The 25,981-nt window shown below is 48.9% G+C and overlaps 1 protein-coding gene across 2 annotated transcripts in view; it reads left to right on the top strand.

The window, feature by feature from the left end:
• The window catches only part of LOC149372238 (uncharacterized), a 57,901-nt gene extending 33,102 nt beyond the window's left edge, over nt 1-24,799 (top strand). The window contains exons 6-10 of one of the 2 annotated variants that reach the window (XM_089566656.1): nt 312-407; nt 1,239-1,441; nt 12,441-13,400; nt 17,260-17,615; nt 24,243-24,799. In XM_089566656.1, the coding sequence (XP_089422782.1) occupies nt 312-407; nt 1,239-1,441; nt 12,441-13,400; nt 17,260-17,615; nt 24,243-24,265 (1,638 nt within the window). In that variant the 3' untranslated portion in view covers nt 24,266-24,799. The remainder of the gene's footprint in view (nt 1-311; nt 408-1,238; nt 1,442-12,440; nt 13,401-17,259; nt 17,616-24,242) is intronic. The other variant, XM_089566657.1, reaches the window with a different exon arrangement.
• Nucleotides 24,800-25,981: the final 1,182 nt, after the last annotated feature.

Consider the following 25,981-nt stretch of genomic DNA (forward strand, 5'->3'; position numbering starts at 1 on the left):
AACTCTTCGTCGGTGACTTCCATGGCGAGACTCCTCGAGGAGCGCGGCACGGCCGGCTCCTCCTGGCTGCGATGGAGAGAGCAAGCTGACGTCACGCGTCGTCATAGAAACGGAGAGGCTGACGTCACACCATCGGTTAGGCGCGGTGGCGGCTCCTCGAGGAGCAGGGGTGTCCACGGGCCACGCGACGAGTGGTTAGACCTGGCATAGTATTGCTTTCGCAATAAAACGTTTGCACCCTTCTGTTTCACGACTGACGCCTTGCTTGACGGCCACCAGTCTCAGCTGCCTCACCCATTTTTCATTTCCAGCTGGCCATCGCGATGGTCGCCCACAAGAGGAAAGAGGAGATCGACAACGAGAAGGAAAGCATCGAGATACAGACCGCAGTGGACAAGGCTTTCCAGGTGACATGACTTTCTTGCATGCAGACCTTCTCCTCGCGTGAAAACTTAGGTTTTTGTAAGGACTAAGTCAAATGGTCCCTTAAAAAGTTACTCTGCCGAATGAAGATCTGCGGTATGAATATGAGCGTGCTTCGCAGTTCGTCTCTTGACCAAAGCTGGTAACAATGGGTGTTATTTCGGTAAATGCCTGTCAGTAGCAGCACTTGGCTTAGATGAGACATCCTCCATTTTCCGATGTGCAACTTCACTGTAATAGGACTGCTGCTTAAAGTCAGCGACATCGAAATTATCTGTCTAAAATTGTTGTGGTGGTCAGCACTTTGTAAGTGATTATAGAGAAATACACGTCCTAAAAAAGCTTTGAAGAGAAGTTTATTGGACTCATTATTCATACAAAGGGACCATAGTCCCTCACAAAGACAAAACCAACAAGGCAGCGACTAGTGTCGCTCGCTACAAACAAGCTATGAAACAAGTACACGACGGCGACTGATGTCGCCTACAAAAGCGTATGAAGTCCCACCAGTTGCTAGTGTAAGGAAGACGACGGGCCTAAGCGCGAGCCGCGCGGCCATCGCCTGGTGCACGCTCCTAGCTGGACTAGCTGATCTTGGGCTGCTGCTGGCCCGGCTCCCGTTGCGAAGCTTCTCCAAATAAACCCCACCTTACACTAGGTATTTCCTTTAGTCTCTGCATTAGATGCTTAGTCAACGCAACGGAGCGAGTAAAAAATCAGTGGAAGAATATGACAGCCAGACATTCAAGATGTCGCTGAATTAGGCAGAGGTACATTTTGTAAAGAGACTACGGGAATTGTCGTGGCGTGCACAGAACGTGTTCGACCAGGAACCGGAACCGGAAGAGCCCCACGTTCGGCCGGACGCCATCCCGGAGAGCATGGGGCGCATCCCGAGGGTGACAGCGGTGGCCCCTGGTGCCACTCCCCCCCGGAAGCAACCAGACGAACCAACGCAGAACAATCGGACAGCCAACGGCCACGTTAACCGCGCCTACGAGAGGGACAGCGAAGAAAGGTGCGTTCGTTGCGCTCACATTCTGGGAGTTTGCATCAGCACGACAACGCCGGGTTGAGTCGGCCTGCCGAGTTGAAATTCAACTCTAGAGCCCGTGTAAACGCAATTGGATCAGAAGTATCATTTACATAAATGCGACAGAAGTCGACTACAGTCCCCTTTTTGAGGAAAGTGCAAAAACGTCGAGGAAGAGAGTAGACGAGTCACGCATTTCCTTCTCAAAACCTGCTCTTTCTCTCCAGAAGTAGACTCCAGACGCATTCTGTCGCATTCATGTAAACGCGGCAAGACAGGACAACTGTCGAGTCGGGTCGAGTAAGCGCGACTGCCGAGGAAATGTTGATTTAACGTGACCCTTTTGTCAGCGTGCTTGAAGTGCAGTCGAATCATGGAGACGAGTTAGGGAGAGGGGAAAGAAGAAATACGAACCTGTCCCTTAATGCCTTTGTCGTGCTGCGAGACAGCTGCAAAGTGCCGCCATTTTGGAAGCCGCCTTTTCATGCTGCCGTTGCTCTGCTCGACGCTGGGAGTCGCTGTGGCTTTCACCGGGCTTCGCACGCTACGATCGCACTGAAATCGGGTGACCTTGCTCATCCTGGGCTCAATCTGCTCCTGCCGGTTCACACAAAAGAAGCGATTGTAAACGGTCGGCAGACGCGGTTAACATTTGTATAACGATACAACCAGAGTGAAATAATGAAGTGAAATATAGAAGCATGAATCAAAAAGTCTGTAGATATATGCCAGTGTATCTATAACCACACTAAGCGAAGTGAAATTTCCCTACAAGTGAGAAATGAGGAATATAGAAAGCAATATAACGAACAGACTGAGGGAAAAAAAGTATTCCCAACTTCCAAGAACGCCTCGTGGCACTATCTACTGCAATTGAGCTGCGAAAGCTCTTGTGGCGATTCTGTGCCATCAAGCAACTGCAGCTAGGGTTTATCCACTTGAGTATCCGGTGTAGTTATTTGAAAGAATCGATTCATTACAAGTATAAAAGCCCACTTTGTGTTTAAAAAAAAAAATCTTGCATAGCATAGTAAAGCAAGGTATTTTCAGGTCCGTTAAGAAAATGAGTGCTCATAGCGATTATGGAAAAAAAATATTTTCAATAAAAAAAAGTTTAGACAGAGAAAAATTAAGGCCTGTAATAGTTTTGTAAAATAAATGAATTCTTTTCATCGTCTTGCTTGCCCAGTTACGACTGACTGTTCCCGACGGACGGAAGCTCGCATGCTCAGGAAATAATAAAAAAAAGAATAAAACTTCCGTTCAACGAATAATCTCTGGCCCTGTGCAATCAAGCCAAACTGGCAGTCGGTTTAACCCATGTTTGAGCACCGACGTTTTCCACGTTCCCCGGTTCGCTTACAAAGCGGCGGACTCACGAAGTTTCCGCTCTGGTGCGGAGTTATTACAACTCGTTCATACTCTGCCAAGTTCCCCACGTTTTTCCGAGGCCCGTTTGCCCAACCGCCGCCCGAAGCAGGGGCCTTATTGCATTTCCTCCGTATACACAAGCCCCCGGGGCAAAAACGCTTCCACACGGCCGCCTGCATTCCGCCCGGGTCTGTAAACTCGACGCCGAGCGGAAGACTGCAGCCACACAGCGGTGCGAGCGCTAATTGGGCCAACAAGGTCGGCTGTGAACGGTGCAGGCCGGATGCGCAGGATGCCGCTGTACTCCGCTTAACGCCGCGGCGGGATGCAGGCCCACGCGAGAAAAGAAACAGCGCGCCGTGACGTCATAATTCGCTTAGTTAAATGGTGCAGCGCAGGAGGAACGGGACTCGCAAACAAATGCGTGGACAATATGAGCCAGACAAAGCGCTTCGCTGGCGAGATAAAGAAAATGGAAACCAGAAGAAGCGTTCACAGTTAATCTTGTTCCAGTGATCCCCGGTCTCGGAGTTATAAATTTTGTATTTATTGTCTAGATAAAGTGTATGAAAGCTTCTTGCTCTAAAATACGGTAGGCCCTGTGAGCGCGGCTTTCTCGAAGACTTGCCATCCCGCAGGGACGTCTGCAGTGTACAGGCGTGCGTTGGATTGCGTCACAGCAGTCCCGAGCAACAGGTGGGGTTAGTGGGCTACCCACTTTAACCAGCCCAGGCACGCCGTAGGCAGCGCGTGGCAGGTACAATCTTTGTCAAAAATTTACAGGCCAAGGAGTTTTCTTCCAAGCCGTATTGCCTGGCTCTTAAGCGCATATGACAGTCCTAAGCTTGGGAGAGTTAAGGACTTAAGTTCCTCCCGCCTTCGTGAGATTAGTGTCCTTGAGTTTGCAAGAGGAGCAGGAGCGGCACTGCATGGCTCAGAAGCAGATCCCCAGATCCCCAAGGGGTCGAAATTATTCCGGAGCCTTCCACTACGGTCCCTCTTTCTGTCTTTTTTCTTTCACTTCCACCTTCTTCCCTTCCCTCGCGGCGTAGTTAAGGCGTCCACCGAGAATTTGAGAGCTACTCCGCCATTTTCTTTCTTCAAAACCCACTAATTTAATCAATTCCCTCACGGGCAAGTGATGAAGTGATCCTGGCCGCGGCGGTCGAATTTCGATGGAGGCGAAATTCTAAAGGCCCCCCCAGCAGACCCCCACAGGCAGAGTTCTTTTAAAGAAACTGGGCTACACCGAACAAATTCGAGAAATATTGAGAACTGAAACGATCCCCGATGAGTACCGCAGCACGCTCAGGGTTGCACCAATACCAAGAAACATGGACCCGAACCTCCACAAAGATCGAAGAGAGGCAAGGGCCGACCGCTTACAGAAAACACACGCATCCCAGGATACAACAGTGTATGTCGACGCTGCCACATATGCCATGACAAGGGGACAAGGCACCAACAACGCAGTGGCAACTGTAGTCAACTCGGAATTACACGAGATTACCAGCGCCTCACTGCAAGACTGCACGATAGCTGAGGCTGAAGAAGCGGCCGTCGCTCTAGCGGCAGCGGAGGGCTATCGTACTGGGCGGTCACTGACAATTCTTACTGATTCACAAGCAGCCTGCCGCAACTATCTTTGCGGCAGAGTCGGTCACAGAGCGCTCCGCATACTCCGCTCTGTAGACTGCAAGACGCAACAAACACATGCAAAACCACACAAGGCGATCAAACATAAGATCATCTGGGTACCGGGGCACACGGGGGTGGCAGGAAACCAAGAGGCAGACAGGATAGCTCGAGGATATACTAACTACCGAGCATCCAACGTCAACGACCTTGAGGAATCCCTGCCAGTACCTCAGGACTACTCGGCCATACTCAACAACTACAAAGGCAGCAGGATGCGGTACCCACCACCGCACAAATCTTTAAACAAAGAAGAGGCTGTCACATGGAGACAACTTCAAACGGGGTCATATCCAAATCTAAACACACTAAGTAAAATTCACCCCACACTTTACGCACACAATTGTCCGTGGTGCCATGAAAAACCTACACTGTATCACATCACATGGGCATGTCAAAAAGTCGACATCGTCCCAGTTATACAAAACCCAAGTGTGGAGCAATGGGAGGGTCTGCTCTCCAGCGACTGCCGCGATGACCAGATCGGTTTGATACGGCGAGCTCAGCTGACGGCAGCATCCAGCGGAGCCCTGGAATAGGGGCAACCGACCGTTGCGGATGGACTCATCTGACCACATAAAAAAAAAAAAAACACTTGTGCTAGAGCCAAATAAAGTTATCCTATCCTATCCTATCTAAAGGCCCGTGTACTGTGCGATGTCAGTGCACGTTAAAGAGCCCCAGGTGGTCTAAATTTCCGGAGCGCTTCACTACGGCGTCCCTCATAGCCTGAATCGCTTTGGAACGTTATAAACCCCATAAACCAAACCAACTTCCCTCAGTGCGCGGTTAAGGTATCCACCGCGCAGCGAAGCAGTCTCTGTGCGCTGCAGTGCGAGCTTTGAAACTGATTAGATAGCGCCGTCAATAGCTTGCGTTAAATAGGCATCTTTCTAGACGAGAGTTGTAGTGCAGCGCCGCCGCCGCCTCCGGGAATGGAGCTGGCGCCCAACGAAGGCGAGTGTCAGGCAGGTCGAAGGCAATCGAAAGCTTTGGAAGCAAGACAAAATGCCATCTGAAGCGGCCTGAAATGGCTAGTTGACCGTGCCCTACGTGAAGCTCACGCCCATGGACTGCTGGATCAATAAGAAACCACCCAGGCGGCCTTTCTTTTGCCCCAATAAAGTTGCTTCCATTCATCCGAGCTTGAATCCAACTGCTTTCAGTGCTGTGGCGCGGTGCACAAAGTTTAAAAGGGCCGATTATCACTCGGTAAACAAAGCTTGCGTAAACAAAGCTACTCTGCCGGAATATTGGAAAAAAAAACAATAATAATTATAATTTTATTCATGCTTGTATTCGTAGTCGTGCGTCCCATTTTCAGACTATTGCACGGCGTCGCACACGAAAGATGTAATCGGCCTCCTATATTCTCAGTTGCACGTCATTTGCACTTTCGTCGCAGCCCGCATTCGCGAATAGCATAATAGCATAAAGGGCCTCACGGGAGACAACATCAGAAATGATCTCACACGGAAATATCATGATCTCGACAGTCGGGCAAGCTTGGGAGAGCTTGTGAGTGCCGCGAGAACTCCAGGAGAGCTGACGTATTTGCACGAGACATATCTGCGACCTTTTTCTTTTTTTTTATTTCCACCCTTCTCTTCTCTTCTTTCGCGCACGCGAGCTATGCGCGAGTGGACGTCGGCCCCACCTCGTAAATCAGGGCTCGTCGTAGCGAACCGGACGCAACAAATCCGGCGCCTTTCACTAGAGCTCCAGGCGATGTTATGCGGCTCGGCGCTACTGCTGATGCCGTCGTTTGTTGCAGTCTCTCCGCGTATGCGCGCCGTTTAGTGGTCGGTAGCGAAAACACACTATAGTATTTTTGCTTTCCCCTTTACGACCAGCCGTATCTCGGGCTGCTCTTCTCTGACTGGCGTCGACAGCTGGAAGGCACTTTACGTCGCGCCCAAGCACCTCCCATGCAAGGGCCGACCTCGACCGCTGACGTGGCGTGCCGGAAATGGGCGGGCAAAAACAAATAAATAAAAAAGAACTCCCGCGGCGGCAAGAAAGCTCGGCGGGTTCGAGTGTCGAGGTGTTTCTTTGTATGACTGCTTTGCGAAGCTTTCTCTCAGCGTGTATTCGAAACAAAACGCATCCCCACGACTTCCGCCCAATTTGCCTGGGCCATTTTCTTTGTTTCTTTTTGTATTTCTGTCACCCTTCGCGACGTGCTCAGCATTCTAGACGCGACCGACTTCCTGGCCCCGCAGAATGGTACAATTTTCGCCTCAGCATCTTCGCCTTACGCTTTGGCGTGTGCGCGGAAATGGGCGTCTCAGACGCGCGCGCGTGCGAGTACCGCAGTGCGTTGGAAGACATGAAACGACGTCAGGCAAGAAGGCGTCGAACGCCCCAGGTCATCTCCTAGCCTGTTCGCGATCTGCCGCATTTGCCGCGCCTATAGCGACGTGCGTGGCCATCTAACAGCGCTTGAGCGCTCACAGCGACATCTGTATCAGTCTAGTAGACAGCTACAAATGAGCGGCCTCGAGTCAGTGCATACCTTATATTTCCTGAACAGCTGAGAAAAGTGCTTACCACTTTGTCGCAGCGGTAGAAAGGAGGCAGAACACACAAGCACACACACACCATTTCTCCGTCCTCTCCGGCCTTTCAGTCCCCTTTTGCAGCATGTAACCGTTAATTTTGCTTGTTTAACTTTTTTTTCTGCCTTCTTCTGGACTTTCTGCTTTTGATCATCGTCGCTGTCTCTGTAAAGCTGTCGTTTAATTCGTGGGAGGCAACGCATTACTGTCAGCTCTTGTGACTGTGCGCTTTGTTGTGATGTTCCGCCAGATAGATTCAGCTCCCCTCCGTGTAAATAAACGACGATGCAGAAAGGTCCCAGTTGGTCGCTTTTAGTGAGTGCTTAATTAACTTCTGCGTACTACAGCAGCACTTAGGGCTATGAGACACTCCGTAGTTCACGGCTGCCGGTTAATTTTCACCGCAGTCTATAAGTATCTGTGTGGTTTTGCATTTCGCTGGCATCAAAGCGTGGCTCCTGATGCCAGGGTCGAACTCGCTAACTCGTGTTCGACAGCCAAACGACATAAACAGTCCGCCACAATGATGGCTTGATTGAGTCTACAAGATTAAACCAAATTATATTCCAGTCAGGTGGTATTGTATGAGAGGCGCCGTAGAGGACGGCGACGGAATAATTTAGACCACCTTGGGTTCTTTTAACCGGCGCTGACATCGCGCAACACACGGGTGTGTCTTTCACATTTCGCCTGCACCGAAATGCAGCCGCCGCAGCAGGGATCAGATTCCGCGACCTTGGTGTTAGCGGCTGAACCCCAAAGCCCCTCAGCCACCGCCGAGGGGAGTATTGCAGTCAGAGGCGTAATTATAAATATTAATCAAATTATTCATCGAGGAACCACGAAAGCTTCTTTTAGTAGAGGAGCTAGTCTAGTTTAGTGGCCTTGGCGAGGCCCATTTCTTTTTTACTCGGGGAAATTCCTCTGCTATTAGCGTACTCAAGTCGGTGCGGGGATTGTCCGACAAAAGCATCTTCATGCCGCCATGAAAAGTCCACGTTCACTTTCGTGCCACCCGCATATGTGTACTCTTCTCTCGTTAGAGAACCGAGGCAGTTGGCACAGATTCCTTCTTGAATTGACAACTCACATCAACAACGCCATTTGAATGTCAGCCTATAATTCAGAATCCTAGAGGGAAGCCTAGAGCGACTGTCTTTGTATTGTAAAACGACGCCGTACAAACTGCGTGAATCATGTGTGTGGGCTTCGAGAGCAATTTAGATTAACCGGCACCTTTCATTAACCCCCGAGCTTGCGACAGAATGCTTGTTGTTGCCCAACACTCTAAACTCAAAGGTGTAAAAAGGGACTAAGTTTTCCTTTAGTGCATACTCTTTTATGAAAGGGGTTGCCTTAGAGCACAGTTTACTCCCTCTTTAATCCAATAGGCGTATTCATGTTTGGAGTGAATGGTTCGCGGCTGGTTTGGTTCGCCGATCTCCTTTTCAAAATTCAGCTCTGGCCAACATCCCCGAATGTTGTTCTCGTTCCGGCATGCGCCTATGTCATACATGAAAAAAAAAGAATAGCTGACATTTCACTGCGCTTGACACGTGTGGCCGATTAGGACGAGGCTGAAACCTGATGATTTCTGGCCTGACGGCCTTCCGCACAGACGTCTTCGCACTTGGAGACCGAGAACGCTGCTAGGTCGTAAAGCACACGCATGATAAAGATCCACTTTAGACCCCATTCTGAGGACTGACAAGTGCGCACGCCTCTAGATAACAGCGCCTGATTGATTAGCTTGGCCCCCCCAAAAATGCTGGGTTGCGTAGATGCAATGACTAAAGGTCGCGCCCGAGACCCATTAGGGTCATGTCTTTGCGAGTTATAAGAAATGTCTGATAAGGCGGAGAACTGGAACAATGAGGGGATAATTCTCATCCACTCATTCTTGCTGACGATGATGTTATCTGACACCTTGCTCAACACTGGCGACGTTGTTCGCGTTTCCCTCATGCTGCACTACAAGTGTTAGTGAACAAAGTGCAGCATGTAACTGTAGGCTGATAATAAATAACTATCATATGCTAAGTCCTAAAGAGTTCAACAATCAAACACTGTGAGCCAACACAACCGAAAAAAATTGCGAAGTACGCAGGTTTAAGATTTATTTCTGTCCTAAATACATATTGTCTATACACTGTATGTCAAACTTGTAGAGTTCACCTAATCACCGAAAATAAACAGACACCCCGAAGATAACGTCCGTAAACTGCATCCATCTGCCTTGTTCACGAGAATAAACTCATTGGTGTTATAGAAAGAGAGATTTTAATTAATACAGCAGAGGTCTGCCTGGTTGTTAGCCTAGCATGCGACTCCAGGTGAGGGTGGATAAAAGAAGAAGCAGAGAGGGATAAAAAGAGAGGAAAAAGGGAATAAAGAAAGGTTGAAATGTGGAAACAAGCATACTCAACACTTATACTGAATAGCCGAGGAAAAGGAAACATTATGTGACCTCATCAGGGTATATCATCGGTAAAAAATGGCTGAGGCTTAGCGAGGCAAGCTCAGCTTTATACCGCTGCTGTAGCGTCACGTGGTCAGCTGCAGCGCCTCTGATGTGGAGCCTCCACCGCCGCAGCCGACCGCGCGAGCCGGCAGCCCCTCTCTCCTCTGCTGTGACGTCATGTTGTCACGTGGTCACCCGCCGCGCCTCTGATGTGGAGCCTCCACCGCCGCGGCCGACCGCGCGAGCCGGCAGCCCATCTCTCCTCTGCTGTGACGTCATGTTGTCACGTGGTGTCACGTGGTCACGCTAAAGGTCAATGGTAGCTCCACCGCCGCGCTCGACGGGCTGTAGTGTATAGCTCTAGTAATATGCTTCGCATAAAAAACATCGTTGTTAGCCTGTGTTAGGTATTTGCGTGTAGGCGATTTCACTCGTCTCACGTCAAGTGGCGAAAGCTGTGAGGTCCAAATGGGAACGCGGGTGCGTAATGGGGCCAACGGTGCGGTGTCAAAAAAGCCTCGCCGTTAGTCTTTGTGCATTTCTTCGCTGTCTATCGCGCTGTGCCGCAGCTCTCTCGGCAGAGGTGAGTCGTGGGCTCCGGGAGCCCAGGTTATCTCGCGTCGTCGTCGCGTGCGCGCCGTCCGACCTGTGGCCGCGAGCGATAAGCGACGACGCCCACACCCGAGGAATGTGTCCCGTGGGGAGGATTCCGGGAGTTCCTCGGGCCGTCGGCGGCGCCGAGGACAATCGCGCTGGCCGAGCGCGATCTGCTCCCCCGGAGGAGAGCGGGCAGGCCGAGCAGGAAGCTCTTCGCACAAGCGAGAATCCGCGACAGTAAACGTCATTGCCGACTCGCGAGACGCCGGGACACTCGGGTAATCGCGGCTGCTCCCGCGTGCACAGCCTCGAAGGGAGGGATACACTGCCGCTGTTTGCTCGAAGGAGACGCCCCTTGCGGGCGTTCGTGGGCCATTTACACTTTCCTGTGCTGCTTTTCTCGTGTTTTTTTTGTTTATTTTTTATTTTCTTAGAGGAATCTAGAGACAGGTGGTTGTCAGATAACTCCCGATGAGAACTCTCAGATCCGTGTGTCCGGCACAAGAAAAAATGCCGCGTAGGAAGCTGCTCACACGTACTACTCCTCGGAAACATTGCAGTTACATGACTTTTATCGAGAGAAATGGTTTTTCGTTCAAGGTGGCTGTCGCAGGACAGAATATGTTTGCTTTGGTATGATCTTTAGCTGTATACAGTATTTTATTGGGGCCTATGTGTGTCGTCAGATAAAGGATCCCAAATTTAAAAATGGCACAGAACGGCGCACACACGCGCGCACGATACATCCGTAATGGTCAGAGAGCTAGACGCGATGTCAAAAGGCGCGCGCGTGTGTGTGTGTGTGCGTGTGTGTGTGTGTGTGTGTGTGTGTGTGTGTGTGTGTGCGTGCGTGTGTGTGTGTGTGTGTGTGTGTGTGTGTGTGTGTGTGTGTGTGTGTGTGTGTGTGTGTGTGTGTGTGTGTGTGTGTGTGTGTGTGTGTGTGTGTGTGTGTGTGTGTGCGTGTGCGTGTGCGCGTGCGTGCGTGCGTGTGTGTTGAAAGAGAGAGCGTTACAAAATTGCACTACGTTGCACTCTTCAATTACTAATGCGAAACATCGGAAACCAGATAGGACTACACAAATTGGATAGCGCGCGTGAAATGCGATACTATTTTTCCTGCGGGATAAACGAGACCAGCACGTGGAACATTCTTTTCTTTGCTTTTAATAAAAGCGGCAATTTTTATACAGGACGCATGGTCGTTGTTGCAACTGTTCAACCTAGCGCTTTCGTTTGAAATGGGCAGGACAAAAGACGCTTGCTTTGCACTGATTCAACTTAAGAGCAAACCAGGGTGGAACAAGCAGCGACCCTGACATATATCAACTCCAAAACAGGCCGCAGTGCTAACACATAAAATATCTACCTTACACCCGTTCTCTTAAGTTATGTATTGTACTTCATTTGATACAAATGCATAAGGAGGGTGTGTGAACAGTTGCTAAAAAAAGTTATCTTTCTTTATTTTGCGTTAACTAGAAAGATTCAAGCCCTGCTTCCAGCGCTGACGCTAACAGTTCCAGAGGCTCCTCATTCCGTACATCTGAAAGAGCCATTAAGAGGTTGTTTTGAGAGCGTTAAGTTTTAATTAACGCCACCTTATTCCTTTTGTCGCGCATTGGAGCTTGAGTACGCAGCTGTGCTTATCTTTATTTTTATTTGCTTGATAAGTGAGGAACACTTTGTTTACCGAAGATTCTTCTTGCCCAATCTAACTTGACAGCGCGCTTCGGCCTCATTGCCAGAGGCTTTAATGCGCCTCGACACGTAAAAAGAAGCTTTAAGAGCTTTCAGACTGTTTTGAGCCTTATTTGTCACCCTCTTTTCTCTCCATCTTTCTCTTTTTCTTTCCGGCTGCCTTGCGATGCTGTCATTTGTCCTTTGTTGCAATTGCTTTCGCCTTCTTGTTTGCATTCACTGTTCCTCTCTCCGATTGCATCCCTCCACACAGCTTCCGTGGCTTTGTGGCATCGGCCACTGTTCCTTCCTCCTCTCTGTAACAAACCTTTCCACACCAAGAAAGACATCAGGAACAACCCCAGGTAGTGACGTCAAAGCTACAACACAATTAGCACCAGCCATCTGCCGCTGTCTTATTTTCGGCTGCTGTGTTGACGTATACCATACCTTAGTCGCGGAGAAACATTTAATTATATAACAGCTTTTTGTTTGGATGCTCGCTAGCCCGAGGGAGTAAATATATTTTATTCAACATCAATTACTCGGCTATTGAAATCTCTGTAATACGGATTCTTCGCTGTTTGCTTAACCAGCTATTACGCAATGCCCTTTCTTTGAACAGGCCCCCGAGACAAGACGCGAGGGAGCCCAGGTATCCGAGGGAGGAAGAACAGCGCGCGCGATCTGCGGCACCGAGAGCTGACGGTCGCGAGCCTCAGAGAGTGCAACAGCAGCAGCAGCAACCGCGGACTAAGGATGACCAGCGCAGGGAGGACGGCTGGAGAGAGTCGCGAGTCCCGGACACAGGCAAGGAGTTCCTGCATGCCTACGATCGTCGTGGTGAGAGCGTTTCCCGCGACGGTAGGCCGCCTCAAGAGTACCCCATGAAGGAGTACTCCCGCAAGGAGTACTCTTCCGAGAACGTTCCCGGCCGACCTAAGACGCCTGCACTCGATGACGGAGGAGACTACAGACAGAGGGAGTCCCGGTACCAGGAGCATGGAGCTGGTCTCAGGAGGGACTACAAACCATATGCTTCCTCTGAGGACATCTACAAAGCTAGATCAGAACCCGGCAAAAGTTACGACGGCAGGTCTAAGAGCCCCCACCGTGGACAGTACGGAGGCGACAGGCGACAGCAGGAGTACTACCCGGAAGAAGATGCGCTTCGGAAAGGAGTGTACGGCGAGCTACGAGGCAGGCGTCAGGGTGACGCTGAAGAGCCCAGGCGAGGCGGTGGCGTCGGGGCCGCGCAGCAACCGGACCGTCGTAGTTCCCCAGAGTACGCCTACGACGAGGTTCGGTACAGGGCCGACAGACCGGTGCCTCCGGAACGTGGTCGGTGGGACAATTACGACGCACATGGAGGACATCCGCAGCAGCAGCAACAGCAGCTGCAAGCGAATGACTCTCGTCGGCCCAGACGGGATCTCGAGGACGATTACGATCGAAGAGCCGATACGACCAGGGACGTGCGTCCTCAGCAAAGGACGTCGGCGGAGAGTGCCAGGTCCTCGTACGAGGATTACGAGCCGAACAGAGGAGACTCCAGACGCCCGGTTGCGGACTACGGCCGTGAACGGTTAGTGCAATCTCTTTCGTACTTACTTTCTTAATAATTTTTCTTAGCTCTCTCTTTAAAATTGCCATTGTACGCCCCATAAGATTAGTTTGAGATAAAGGCGATCGATCGTCGTAAAACGGGGACAGGACGACAGCAATGGAATTATGTCGGGACTAGAAAAAAAGATATCTTATTCTCATCTCTCTCCGGACGAAGTGTTTTCTTACAACGTATCTGGGATGAGAAAACAAAAGGGCTGAGCGCGCACTGATGACCATTTTCTCCAGAAGGATTACGATGTCTGCCGGCGGCGCGCTTCGCCTGAGTGCGGCTCACAGAGGCAGTGCACTGACCGGAGCAGATTTGTTGCCCGAAATAGAAGCAGGCTAGGCGCTAATCAACGCCTTGATAATCGTAATGGCTCAGCGACAGATCTCCCGCAGCAGGAGCAGGGCTTACGTCCATCGGTACAACCCTGCGTACATCGTTTCTTTTTTTTTTTCATTACGATAAGCACAAATGCTCGCAGTGAGATCCCTACCGTAAAGAAATCTGCTTTCGTCCGAGGTGCGTTCAGCAGTAATCGGCAGCTGTGCGCAGACGTTCTACAGCTGCCGCATAGCTTTCCTTCTATGTTTAACATACATATTAATATTCGTTATTGCTGATGAAATCTAACTTCTTTGAGGTGTTATTTTGATCAGGCGGAGAGTGGCCTCTCAGAAAAAAAAATGGATGATCGAATTTTGAGTCCTATCTGTGTCCTTACGAAAGCTACGCGCTTGAGAACACTACGCCATTTGTCGTAAAAATGGCGAATTAGCGAACAAAAAACCCACGCTGCTGATCAGGCAAGCCTGCCCACAAGCGCCTACTCCTTCCGGCGCCCCTGTCTATTTGGTTCTGTTCTCTGCTCTGTCCTCGGCTCTTGCGAGCAAATCTTTTTTGTTTGTTTCTTTGTCCTGTGCCAACTAGCCGACGAAAAAGTGTTGCCCACACAGCAACCGTTTCGAATTTTCGTCTTCACGAAACGTCGCCACTTCTACTCTTTTTCTGTGAGGAGCGGTACAGTTTGCGTTATTTAGCTTTGTTCCGAACACCGGGCAAGCAAAGTGTGGTGCAGATTTGCTGATCACGCAAGCTTCCTGTATGTACAAGTTCTTCAATGATGCAAACTGCTAAGGTCTATGCTTTCAACGTGTATCAAGTCTGCTATCTATAGGGGGAATACATATCCAAAACCAAAGCAGTGTTCCGCCATCATTAGCCCTACTATTCTAACACTGACAAACACACCCACGTGCACGAACTCATGCATGCGCATCACACTATTCACACCAATTTTGCTCTCATAACGCCAATCCTGCGCTCGCGGTCAGTGTACTGTATCCGGGCACCTCGAATCGTTCTCGGTTACCGGAGTACTGTTCACAGACAACAACATTCCTCAATTTATACCTTCAGTCGGGAACAGCAAAGATACCGAGCGTAACGATATAGCTAGAAAATGCAGGCCATTCACGTAACGTCTTTCCGCGAAGCAATTTGCTGGTCGCGGCAGCAGCCTTTACTGCAATTTCATTTGATTGGCCTTATATCGAGTTACGTCCCTCCTGCCACGAGCACGCGTTTGCAGGTATACCGCATTTTACGGTGTACAGTTCGGGGCTTTTTCGTTAAGGTTTTTTTTTTTTTGTCATGGCTTCTGAATTATGTATATTCACATTTCGAAGAAATAATGTGGGCGCTGTGAAACACACGTATTTGTCAAGCTCAGGATTACATGCGGTCGCTCATGCTTTTTTAACGTGCATCGCAAGAGCAATACGTGGGTTTTTCGCAATTAGCCTCTATTAATATGTAGCTTCCATTGACGAGGTCGTACCCACAGCCTTAGCTTCAGCAGCAGAGCTCCATATATAGCCTCTCCCTGTGAAACCTGCACAAGGATGTGGATTACATGTCGATTTTATTTTTAACTAAAAGCGGAAATTGCGGAGAACGACTTCGCTGTGTCCCCTTTGTTTTTTTTACAGGACAATCTTTTTTTTTTTCGAAAGCATATTGGCGACTCTCTGGACACGTGGCTTAATTCCAGATGTGACAACGTGATGCAGGAGTTCGCACTTTAGCTCGCGTTATCTCTACCAGCGTGTCTTCCCACAATCCAGTATTGAACATCCATGCATTGGCGGTCGGAGCTTTTGTGAAAAATCCAGAGGAGTATAAAGGTGACCGCGTGGAAGACGCTACGTCAGTGTTCCCTGCCTTTATATTATACTGGTTAACGATGCGTAGAAGTCAGGCTGCAAGATGCAACCTGCGATACATCGTTGTTTAAGGTTAGGTAAAAGGAAAATAATAAAAAAGCGTTAGTTATGTTGATGCCGTCATAGAAAAGGCCGGAAATATTGCCATACTGCTGACACTCTGCCGGCGCCACCTGGTAGCCGAACCTTGTCTCCCAGCGCGTAGCCGAGCGTCTTCTTTGTCTTGAATGAGCTTGGCGGTTCGGCGAGCCTCGTCCTAAAAAAACGGCTGTGCTTCACGCTTATCTGCTGCGTTTGTCGGTGACAATGTATATGTGAATTTCTAAATGCTGTTTTGTCGTACTGGGTGCGACTGATGGAAACATGCGACTTATAACATAAAATGTTCTTTAAGAAGAATAGCCAAGACAGTTTATGAGTGATGTGACATTCTTCACACCATATGCCACTTAAAGCCCTGAAAACACGGTACCATTGCCTGGATGCATCTCTAGTAATGACGTAAACTTGCACGTCCGGCCGCTTCGTAATTTGCTTCGTGACTCAAGAGAAAAAGGTTGTTGACGGCGGCATTAGATATCAGGAAGTGTTTTGTTTGTGTAAGAGAATCCGAAAATCTTCCAAAGTTGACGCATTCACTTGGAGGAGTAAAAAAAAATATGAGAAAATGAAGCTGCCTGAAGCTAAAAGCCGGGCTGCTCCCTTTCCCTCGCAGTGGTTGCTGGGAAAGTGCTGTGAAATATCGAAATAAATGAAACAAAAAAAAACTGCCATCTAAGGGACCATATTTTCTTTCCTTTTTTTTCTTTATTCAAAAGTAAGCACATGTTCGCGAAAGACAAAACAGTAGCCAACCTTTCTGCGGCTCACGTCGAGAAAACAGTACGGATACAGGGTGTAGATACACTCTAAACACGAATACGACTATATGGGAGTAAAAAGAGAACTCCCTTTTATAAAAGTGAGTGCGCTAGAGGACAACTTTACTCCCGTTTGACTCCTTTCTGCTAAGACACAAACGCCAAGTAACTGACATTTATTAACGCACACAGCGAAGTCTGAAAAAAAAGAGAATGCAAAAGTTCATTCGAAATACGAGAAATATCGCAAAAAAGACTCGCCTTAATATTGCATTGCGTATGCATGCCTGTGAGGTTTAACGGCCCGAAGCTGCAAGTTGGGCTAAGAGGCAGGCCACAGTGAAGGGATCCGAAATATCGACCAGCTGGGATTTTTTTACGTGCGTTGACAGCGCACAGTACACTGGTGTCCCATCGAAATTCGGCCGATGCTGCTGGGATTCGACCCCGCTACCTTGGGCTCAGTAGCCAAACACCATACTTATCCACTCAGCCACCACTGCGGGCGTAAACCTTTTGACGACCTTCGGTGCAGCAGCTGACTTTAAGGCTGTGGGGACAGCATGCGGCCGCTTCATACCTCAACCCTTCCCTGTCCTGCGAGCAACTGTTGGCGGGTGTCTCCCACAGCCCAGTATTGAATATGGCGGCGCTCTTCGACCTCTTTGTGAAGAGGCCCATAATGTTGCAATGCGGCGGAAAGCAGCAGCGGGCGTCAATCATGACCACCGTCGACGACGGCCGCAGGTCCTCGTCCCCGACGCAGCCTCTGGACGCGTCCCGCTACCTGCGTGCCGACGAGGACGCGCGGAGCGGCAAGAAGCGGCCCTCCTCGGCCTACTACAGCCGCGAGTTCGACTACGGGCCGGGCCCTCAAGGGTACAACGTGCCGTCCCCACACTCGCGGCCCCGCAGCATGATTCTCATGGGCGACGAGGAGGAGGTCGCCCTCCCTGGCGGCGGGAGCGGCCTCAAGCGCGAGGAGAGTTTCGTGCAGAAGATCAAGCCCCGTTACGAGTCCAGCACAGGGGGTGCCCTGCGCACCGGACCAGCGCCCGTTGGCGGGGTCCCCGCGGTCGGACCAGCCAGTTTGCGGAGTCGAGGTCAGCCTCTCATTACGCGCTCCTTCTGATGCCAGCTGCAAAGAAAAGAAAAACAAAGAAGGAAAAGGGGGAGGGGGTTGTCCTAAAGGAGCTCTAAATGACTGGCGTCCGTAGGGCCTCCGTGAGCTGCATCTATAAAGAAAAATGCAGTATGAGACACCGACATATATCCGAGAATTATTCTAGGCAAGTGTGAGTTGTGTATGTGCACTAGAACGGGAGCTCCTGTCAGAGCACTAGCGTACTTGTGTGTTGGTTGGACGCCACCTTCTCTTCCGTCTGTTGTTGTTGTTGTTGTTTACCTCAGTAAATTCTTCCTTCTCCCTCCTTTTCCTCCTCTTCTTACAGGCCCACGTGGAAGAAACTGCATTTAATCTTTTATGTTTCCTTCTGCCAGGACAACAGTAGTAACATTGTACTCTGCACCACATAGCGGTAGCCTATGCCCTGTGCCACGAGAATATCAAGAATTGCCACTATAAATGGTTCGCAGCTCAAGACATGGCTCGCGTGAAGCCTGTCATGGGACTCAAGGAGTGGGCTGAGTCGGGCTGGTTGGTTCATGTTGAATGGTACGGCAAAACAGCGCTGACGGACGGGACGGAAGAAGATGAGACAAACACATGCGCTGGACAAACACATGCAGACAAACACATGCAGCGCATATGTTTGTCTCATCTTCTTCCGTCCCGTCCGTCAGCGCTGTCTTGCCGTGTCATGGGACCTCTAGCAAGGCTGAAACTTTTGAGGCCGGATTCAAAAAGCAGTTTCTATGCCTTCGTACACGAGTTTGGTATGTAATTTTATGAAGCCTTTGGTATTACCTTAGCTATGCTTGGAGCAGTCAGCGCACGGGCCAAGCACAGAGTGATAGTACATGCTAGCCATGTAAAAGCTAAAGCAATATGAAAAGGGACATTTCATTTGCATGCACTCATTTGCATGCACTCCTAAAACATGAGTGGCAGGCCTGCACTTGACCCTTTATAGCCTTTTCAGGTTATGCGCCCACGTACGAGTATTTTTTTTTTCTTGAGTGCGAAGAATGTATTTCTTTTGCATTGCTCTGAGTGCTACCATAACGTCCTAAGATTTTGGTGAGTCTGGCGCTTGACCTGATACCATTGAAGAAGCGTTTACTATTCCTTCTATGAAGTGCAGATATTTCTGTTCCTTTAGCACTCTCAGCACGCGCCTCTCACGTTTCAATTTTTTCATCAACAAAGGGATTTAGCATGACGCATACACTTAGTACCTATGCTTCAATACAGCTTATCTAAAGCGCATTCGGAAGCCGCGGTGTTCGAGGCAATGATTTGCTCCACCGTGTTCATTTAAAGTTTTCTGTTCATTAAAACACCTTTTTGATTAAAGAGAGAACACTAAATATATTTACGAAAAATAAAAAAGGGCCCAGATCCATGGCCAGAAGGGGGAAACAAAAGAGGAAGGGGTGTAGACACCCGGCACAACCTGGTCGATATGTTCCGTGAACGCCCACCAACCCACTGCGTCTTCGGACCTCTCTGGGAGAAGGAACCGCTCCAAAAATTACAGAATTTTTGCCTAAATTCTGTAAACGTGCGAAGGCAGAACTGCATGAACGATAACGACGACTATGAAGACAAGGATTTTATTTGGTTTATTCTTATTCGCTTCTTTCACATGGCACAAACCAACAAACATCGCAAGATCTTTCTCGGGGTTTACCCAACGAAATAGTGATCTCGCACTGATAGAAATCGGGATTGTGAAACGAGTGGGAGAGAGGAAAGCTGCTATTGATGACATGGGCGAAATCCTGGGCAGACATGGCTCGGTGAGATGGACACGCGATTGGGTAATGTGGGAGGTATCTAAGACAGGCGTGGGGCAGGGTTTTGAATGGCATGTAAGAACAATGGAATTATGTGGGAGATTTTAAGGGTCTTGCGATGGCTAGCTTTTGCCTAACAAGCCGTTGTTAATACGGCAGTGTCCTGGAAGGACTGCGGCACGAAAGGGTTGGCAGCAACTTGTTGCCTGGAGCTCTACCGGAACTTGGAAGTCAATCGTGTAGTGTGGGGACATAGAGATGAGTGGACTGAGGAGTTGGAGGATGTGGAAAGGAACCGCGGGGTCAAGGAAGGCACGAAGCGCGTCTCGAACATCGGTTAGGATGATATGATGGTCAGAGAAGTGTGGCGCTGTATTGCCTAACCTTAGCGGGTGGCTCACAGAAAAAGCTGATGAGAATATAGGAGAAGTGAGTAGGGGTATAGGATTGTAGAAAATTCGGCAACGTGGGCGTCGTCATCTTCGCCAAACGATCTCTTAACCTTCACACGCCCCTTTCTTCTTCTTCATCCTCTTTCCTAGCTTAAATTCTTTCTCCACCCCCGCCTCCAACACCGTTTGCGCTTCCCGCCAAACTTAGCAAAATCAATTCCGTTGTTATGGATGTCTGGACTCGACGGCTTCCGTGACGGAGAAGAATAAACCTTAGCCTAAGCCGTTGTTCAGTGTACCACCCCCTCCCCCCTATAGCTCAGGCGGGGCGTTAGTCTAAACTTATCTCTGCCCATGCTCTTCGCTGTAATCCTCGTCTTCTGGATCTTCGTACTCTCTCGCTCCAGCCCTCCTCTTCTCTTTAACTGCCTTGCCTTATAACCTTTTAATCCCACATACAGTGTTGTTCCTTTTCTTCACTTGCTGCTGGCTTACCTCCACATATATTCGATACGCCAAAATGGCAGAAAATGTACCGAAATAAAACGGCGTGGATAGAAAACTAAAATGACATTTGGGCTCTTCAATCACTGCCACAATTGCGTAGAGACCAGGTGCCGGCAAACAACTCCTGTTCGTTATTTTTCGGCGCTTGTCTTCCTTCCTGCATTTTAATATAATTTAATATCTTTGCGCCCGCTAACTGTCGATATCACAGCTATTTGTGCGAGCTCGCTAACGTTCAAAAAAAAAAGAAAGAACTGGATGGAGGATGCAGTGGACGTGAAAAATCGGAAACCGTAGCGGAGATCTTGGGGATCAAGTCAGGACACCTGCGGTTCTCCTTATTTCACAAGGAGTATCGGCAAATGATCGATCTTTACTATGTTGGTATCGAGCTGCTGCCACCGAAGCGGGGAATATATTGCCACGTATCATTGTAGCGTCCGTTCGTTCGCGCAAGGCCGCAGAAAAAAGGTGTTATCATTTTTGTTCGTGACGCGAGAAGCGACCGGACTAATCTCGATTGATCACAGCCATGAACAGCTGCATCTACGTGTTTCCAGATTACTCTAGATGATCTCGACCTGTTATCTCGAAGTTTCCTTGCCGGCTTTAAATTGAACGATGCCGCGAGCAGCGGGTATTCGTAGTTCGACGACTGACTAGCACGTTTGTTGCTTACGCCGCCGCCGAGTGATTCAGTTCTTTTGCGGGCGCAAGTCAGCCCAAATAAAGAGCTTCGTTTCCAAGTCTTGTTGGTGTCTTCCTGACAGCTGGATTGCCGTCACTACAACGTGACAATATATGTAGGGCCCTTCATTTCCGGGTTTTATTTTTTTTCAGAATTCGGGAGAAAAAAACAGGGTAATTTTTTTAGCCAAAATTTGGGTACAAATCGGGTTATTCCGCAGAAAAATTCCACAATTCCGGTTTTATCAGGTGATATTTTCTAGCAGAAGACAATTTGCTGTAAACGCACTTTTTGTGTGGGAATAAAATGCTCCGTTTTTTGCTCATTTTTTGTAAACAATACAGAAATGGCAGGGTGCACTGCAAATCTCCCATTAAATCATATATTTTTTGTTCTAATTTATTTTAAATATTTTGCCGCGTACACAATCAACTGCTGCGCAGCACTTCTGCATCCGACAATCATCGACCTGCTTTTGTTTGCACACTGCGGCTATTCAACGTAAATTCGATCGTTTTAGACGCAGAAGAGCCGTGCAGTAAGATGCCGTTAGTGTGGGTAACGCCTGATACAGTGAAGGCGTCTTGTCAGAGCCTGTGCTTTTGCTTCTCGCTTTTGAAATGTACTTTTCGAACTTGGCCTCAGATAAGCACTGCCATGTTTAAAATGATCAGAGTACTGAAAACACTCCTATGATGTCCGCACAAGATGTCGGCTAATTTTCCTGCGGTGTCTTCAGCTTCGTGCACATGGTAGCTAAGTTTCTTAGGAGGCTATTTTCGGGTAGAAATTGGGTTTAACCCGAACTTTAAGAAATCTTCTCGGGGTGCATGAATCGGGTAAAATTGGTTTTTACCTAAAAACGAAGGGGCCTATATATGTATATATGTAGACCTCAACTGCATGAAGCCCCAAGCACCAAAATAAAAAGCATTAACGCCCATATACTTAGCGTTGTTTTGTTTCCTTGAAAGATTAACCATTCAACCATCTCCATTAACAGAAAGCATTCGATAATCGGCTGAGCAGTGCTAATGCACCCTTTCTGGGTGTTTGTGAATGCTCTCGTAAAAAGGAACTGCAGCTGTTGGCTACATTGAAAAAGGTGATAAAAAAAAAAAAAGCCAAGCCTAATGTGACAGCTGCCATACAAGATGGATATGGATTGAAAGGCACGCAAGGAATAGTCGGAACGGGTGCTTCTGGGCAGAACAAGCTAATACTGAGCTTGTCCCGTAATCTTGAGGTTCTGTCGGAAAGATACAGTTCTCCAGGAAACCGATATTATGCTCGAATTGATCTTCTTTGAGTGTTTATTTTGTATGCCTTCTATCGAAATGGAATTATTTACCATGGGAATTACCCGCCGTCGCTTGCTTTGTACAGTGTGTATCGCTATTTTTGTTGCTGATCTTCGCTTTTGCTCCTTATCCCTCATCATTTTCGGGGATTAGGGACAAGCTCTCCGTGTTTCCTTGGCTGCCAGGAGGCACGAGACTCTGAGCATTAAAAGATATCGCGTTAACATCCGTGATGTCACTTAGGGGCATCGACTGCGTGCTGTCCCGAATTGGTGGTAATGGTTATATACGCTCGTTTCTAAGGGCTGATGCGCCCGCCGCACAAAATTATTCATTTAATTTAGGCTATGAATCGTACATGGCTTCACGCTCTTCTACCAAATGGTAACATTTTTTTTCGAATGTTTTTACTCACACGCTGTGAACAGCAATTTATGAGCGAACAGAAAAGTAGGATGTATGAGTGAACCAGGAAAAAAGAAAAGGGCGCAAGAAAAGTAGAAAAAGTTACACGGCTCTGTGCTTCGGTACCCAAAGTAATTGTTGCTGGTTCACCATTCTTCCTTTACCCGTGGCTGTGTGTATGAAAATCGAAGTTCTGTTTCATCAGGTTATGCCGGGAAACAGCCGCTTCGACGCTTCTTTTTCGCTCATGTTGGCTTCCCATATACTCGCACCATCCTAACCACCGGTTAAATAATGCGGATGTATTTGCTATTTCGCACATATTTGCTTAACTTTCTACTTTTCTAGTTTGGTCGACGGCTCTGTTAAAGTTATTATATTCTTCAATCGTTTGCGTGGCTCTTGATGTTGAAACAAGCTTGCCACCCTCCTACCAATAATCGGGAAGATTACATCTGTACATCGTAAAAAAAGAGCAATGAGTCGTCGGCAGATAGCTGAATTTTACAGCCATAATAAGACCAGCGGCTCTGCCCGAACCCGGTTTACAGAAATGTTGCACTCTGTATATTATGACGCCAACCACATGCTCTGGAAGCTGCGAAGCATGCTGAGAGGCAAGTGCGAACACAGAGCAGTGCCAAATTACGACACCTCTCACAAAGCGTATTGGTACCTCGAAGAACTTGAGAAAACGGTTTCGTTTCACAGTGTGCTCTGTAGCGTCGCTGGTTCCTATTCCTGCGTCATTTTCAAGGCATTTCTATCATCTGGAAGTGGTGCCTAATCGGAGCGTTAGCCGGCCGATAATCAGCCATTGAGACTACACTCTAAACACAAATACGCTTATATGGGAGTTATATGGAGGGAGTAAGCTGCTTTCTAGCGCGCTTCATTTTATAAAAGGCAGTGCGCCATAGGAGTGATTACTCTCTTTTTGCTCCTGTTTAGAGTGTGCAACCCTTTCTTAGCGGTAAAGGGGCTGGCCAATACGAACTGCACTGACGTGACAAAGTTTGGGGCTTTCGGCAGAACTCTGTGATCACATCATACAAGTTTCTAAACTCCACGCAGGGTCCATGTGTATAGAAATCCAGCACTCAGATTGTTCCAAGACTCAGAGGTTAGCTGACTGCCGCGCTACCTACGGCATTCAGATTAATTGTTCAGAGTTACTGAACATAAACGTGAAGAAAGACGAGTATCAGGGTGCGGCCAATACATTTGCCTGCTGATCTCACAGGCGGCGCCAGGATCTGCTGACCTACGAAATTCGGCCCTGGCGAAGGCATGGTTTTGTTTTGGAGTTTCGTAACTTCTAGTCTTGAAGAAGTCTGGACCTTACTTCTGAAAAGCATGAGAGTTAGATTCGAATGCAGTTACGCTTAGAAATAACTAGTTTGCTGATGCTCTTTCTACCCTCAACAATACTGCATTTATTTTTTTTCGAGACAGGGTATATAAACTGTGCGCAGTGCCCTCTATCCTAAAGGCATTTTCATTTTGGTTCTGTTGCAGGCGTCCCGAAAGGCCGGTACTGAGATACACCTAGACGAAGACGCTACGAGGCTTTCCTGCCAACATCAGCATAACGGTCGCCTGTCTTTTTCTCAGCACTTCTAATTCTTGGCCACTTCATCCAATGGAAGACATCGAGGCGACTATGACCCTCAGCCGAAAAGACTCCAGCGAGCGTCATCGAGGTGCGATAGTAATGGGCCTACGGAATTTTAAGGGATTCAAAGAATGCTCTCTAACCGTTAATTAAGTGGCGTAAATTGGAGCGCTAATTCCATGAGCGCTAATGCAGCTCTACGCATGAATTCTCACGGGCATGCATGCATGAAAACAGTACCCTGTGCGGCGCGGAGGTGTCACGCAGATGCAATGCGGATATGGTATGGAAAGCTTCGAGAGCAAGCACTAAGGCAGGAAAGAAACACTGCCTTGTACCCGGTGTGCTACTAGAAGTTCATGAACCGTGGTCGATAAAGCTATCCAAGAGCGAAGGTGTAATCTGATGTATAAGATATAATTTTGCTCAAATAAAAGGTGTTCGAAAAAGAGAAAGAGAATATGTTCCATTTTATTCTCTGAAATAAAAAGAACGATCGCAATAGCCCACATATATTGTGACGAAGCCGCGAGCACTCTACAGAAGACCTCGGTGGGCAGCAGGCTCCTAAGCTCCGGGACCGGGATGAAGAAGGTACCCAGCACCTTAAACCAAATATTTACACCAAACATTTGGTGTGAGGTGCGGAGTTCATCCCCATCCTGTTCCTGGAGCTCCGGCGCAAGCGTCAGCCGTGGTCGTCGGCCGTGAGTTCTTGGCCTGCGTCGCCCGGTTCTTCCCCAGCCGCACAGACACGAACCAATCTAGCCGTGTCTCCCCCACCCCGTCCTCCGCACAGACCACTCGACACGACGAACTGAACCTGACGCACGGACCCGGCCTGAAGACCCCACCGACCCGAGACGCTGCCCACACGTGACTACACCGTTCCCCTGCCCATGCCGTTCGGCGCGTCCTGGGGCCTCGGCCGTCGGCTCCTGGTGTCTTGCGGCCCGGAAGCTTCGCGGACTAGGAATCATTCAGCCCTCTCCTTCATCGTGGTGGCCAGCACCTCACCACTTTCTCCTTTCTGTCCCACCATCCTCTGAAGCCCATCACCATTTTGCGCGTCCATCGATCGGGACGATCGCTCGGTGGCCCCGGGTAGTGTGACGAAGACGACGAAGCTGGCAGTGCCGCTGGACGGAGCGCTCGCGCTAGGCCAGCGGCCATTAAATCATCTCTTGTTCATGGTTCATCGCGCCTCATTCTTTGGTAACAATTTTCTGGCATACCAGCATGAGCTGCCACGAACAGGATAGCAGATTCCTGCAGGGACTCGCATAGTAAAATGGGATTTAGCATCTTTCCGCGCTATATCAACGTTCCTTATTTAGAACTTATATATTGGTTAAAGACAAAGCTGTTTCGCAACTGGGGCCGCCTTGCTATTCAACCGTCTTCTGCGGCCGCCCACCATATAGATCGGACAGAAGTAATAAAAAAATTAACAGGGGCACCCAATAACCTTATGTGTTGGCAATGCAATAGCAATATCAGCTGTTGATGCAGTCACCAAAAGTGACGCCACTTCCGGTATGGTGACGTCACTTTCCTCCAGCCAATGGGAATTATCCGCTCTGGCGACGTTACTTCCCTCCAACCAACGGAAAAATTTCATGACCTACGACACATTTTTTTC

This window comes from Amblyomma mixtum, chromosome 1 (genome assembly GCF_055824585.1).
Source record: "Amblyomma mixtum isolate Tamu chromosome 1, ASM5582458v1, whole genome shotgun sequence".
NCBI classification, from domain to species: Eukaryota; Metazoa; Arthropoda; class Arachnida; order Ixodida; family Ixodidae; genus Amblyomma; species Amblyomma mixtum.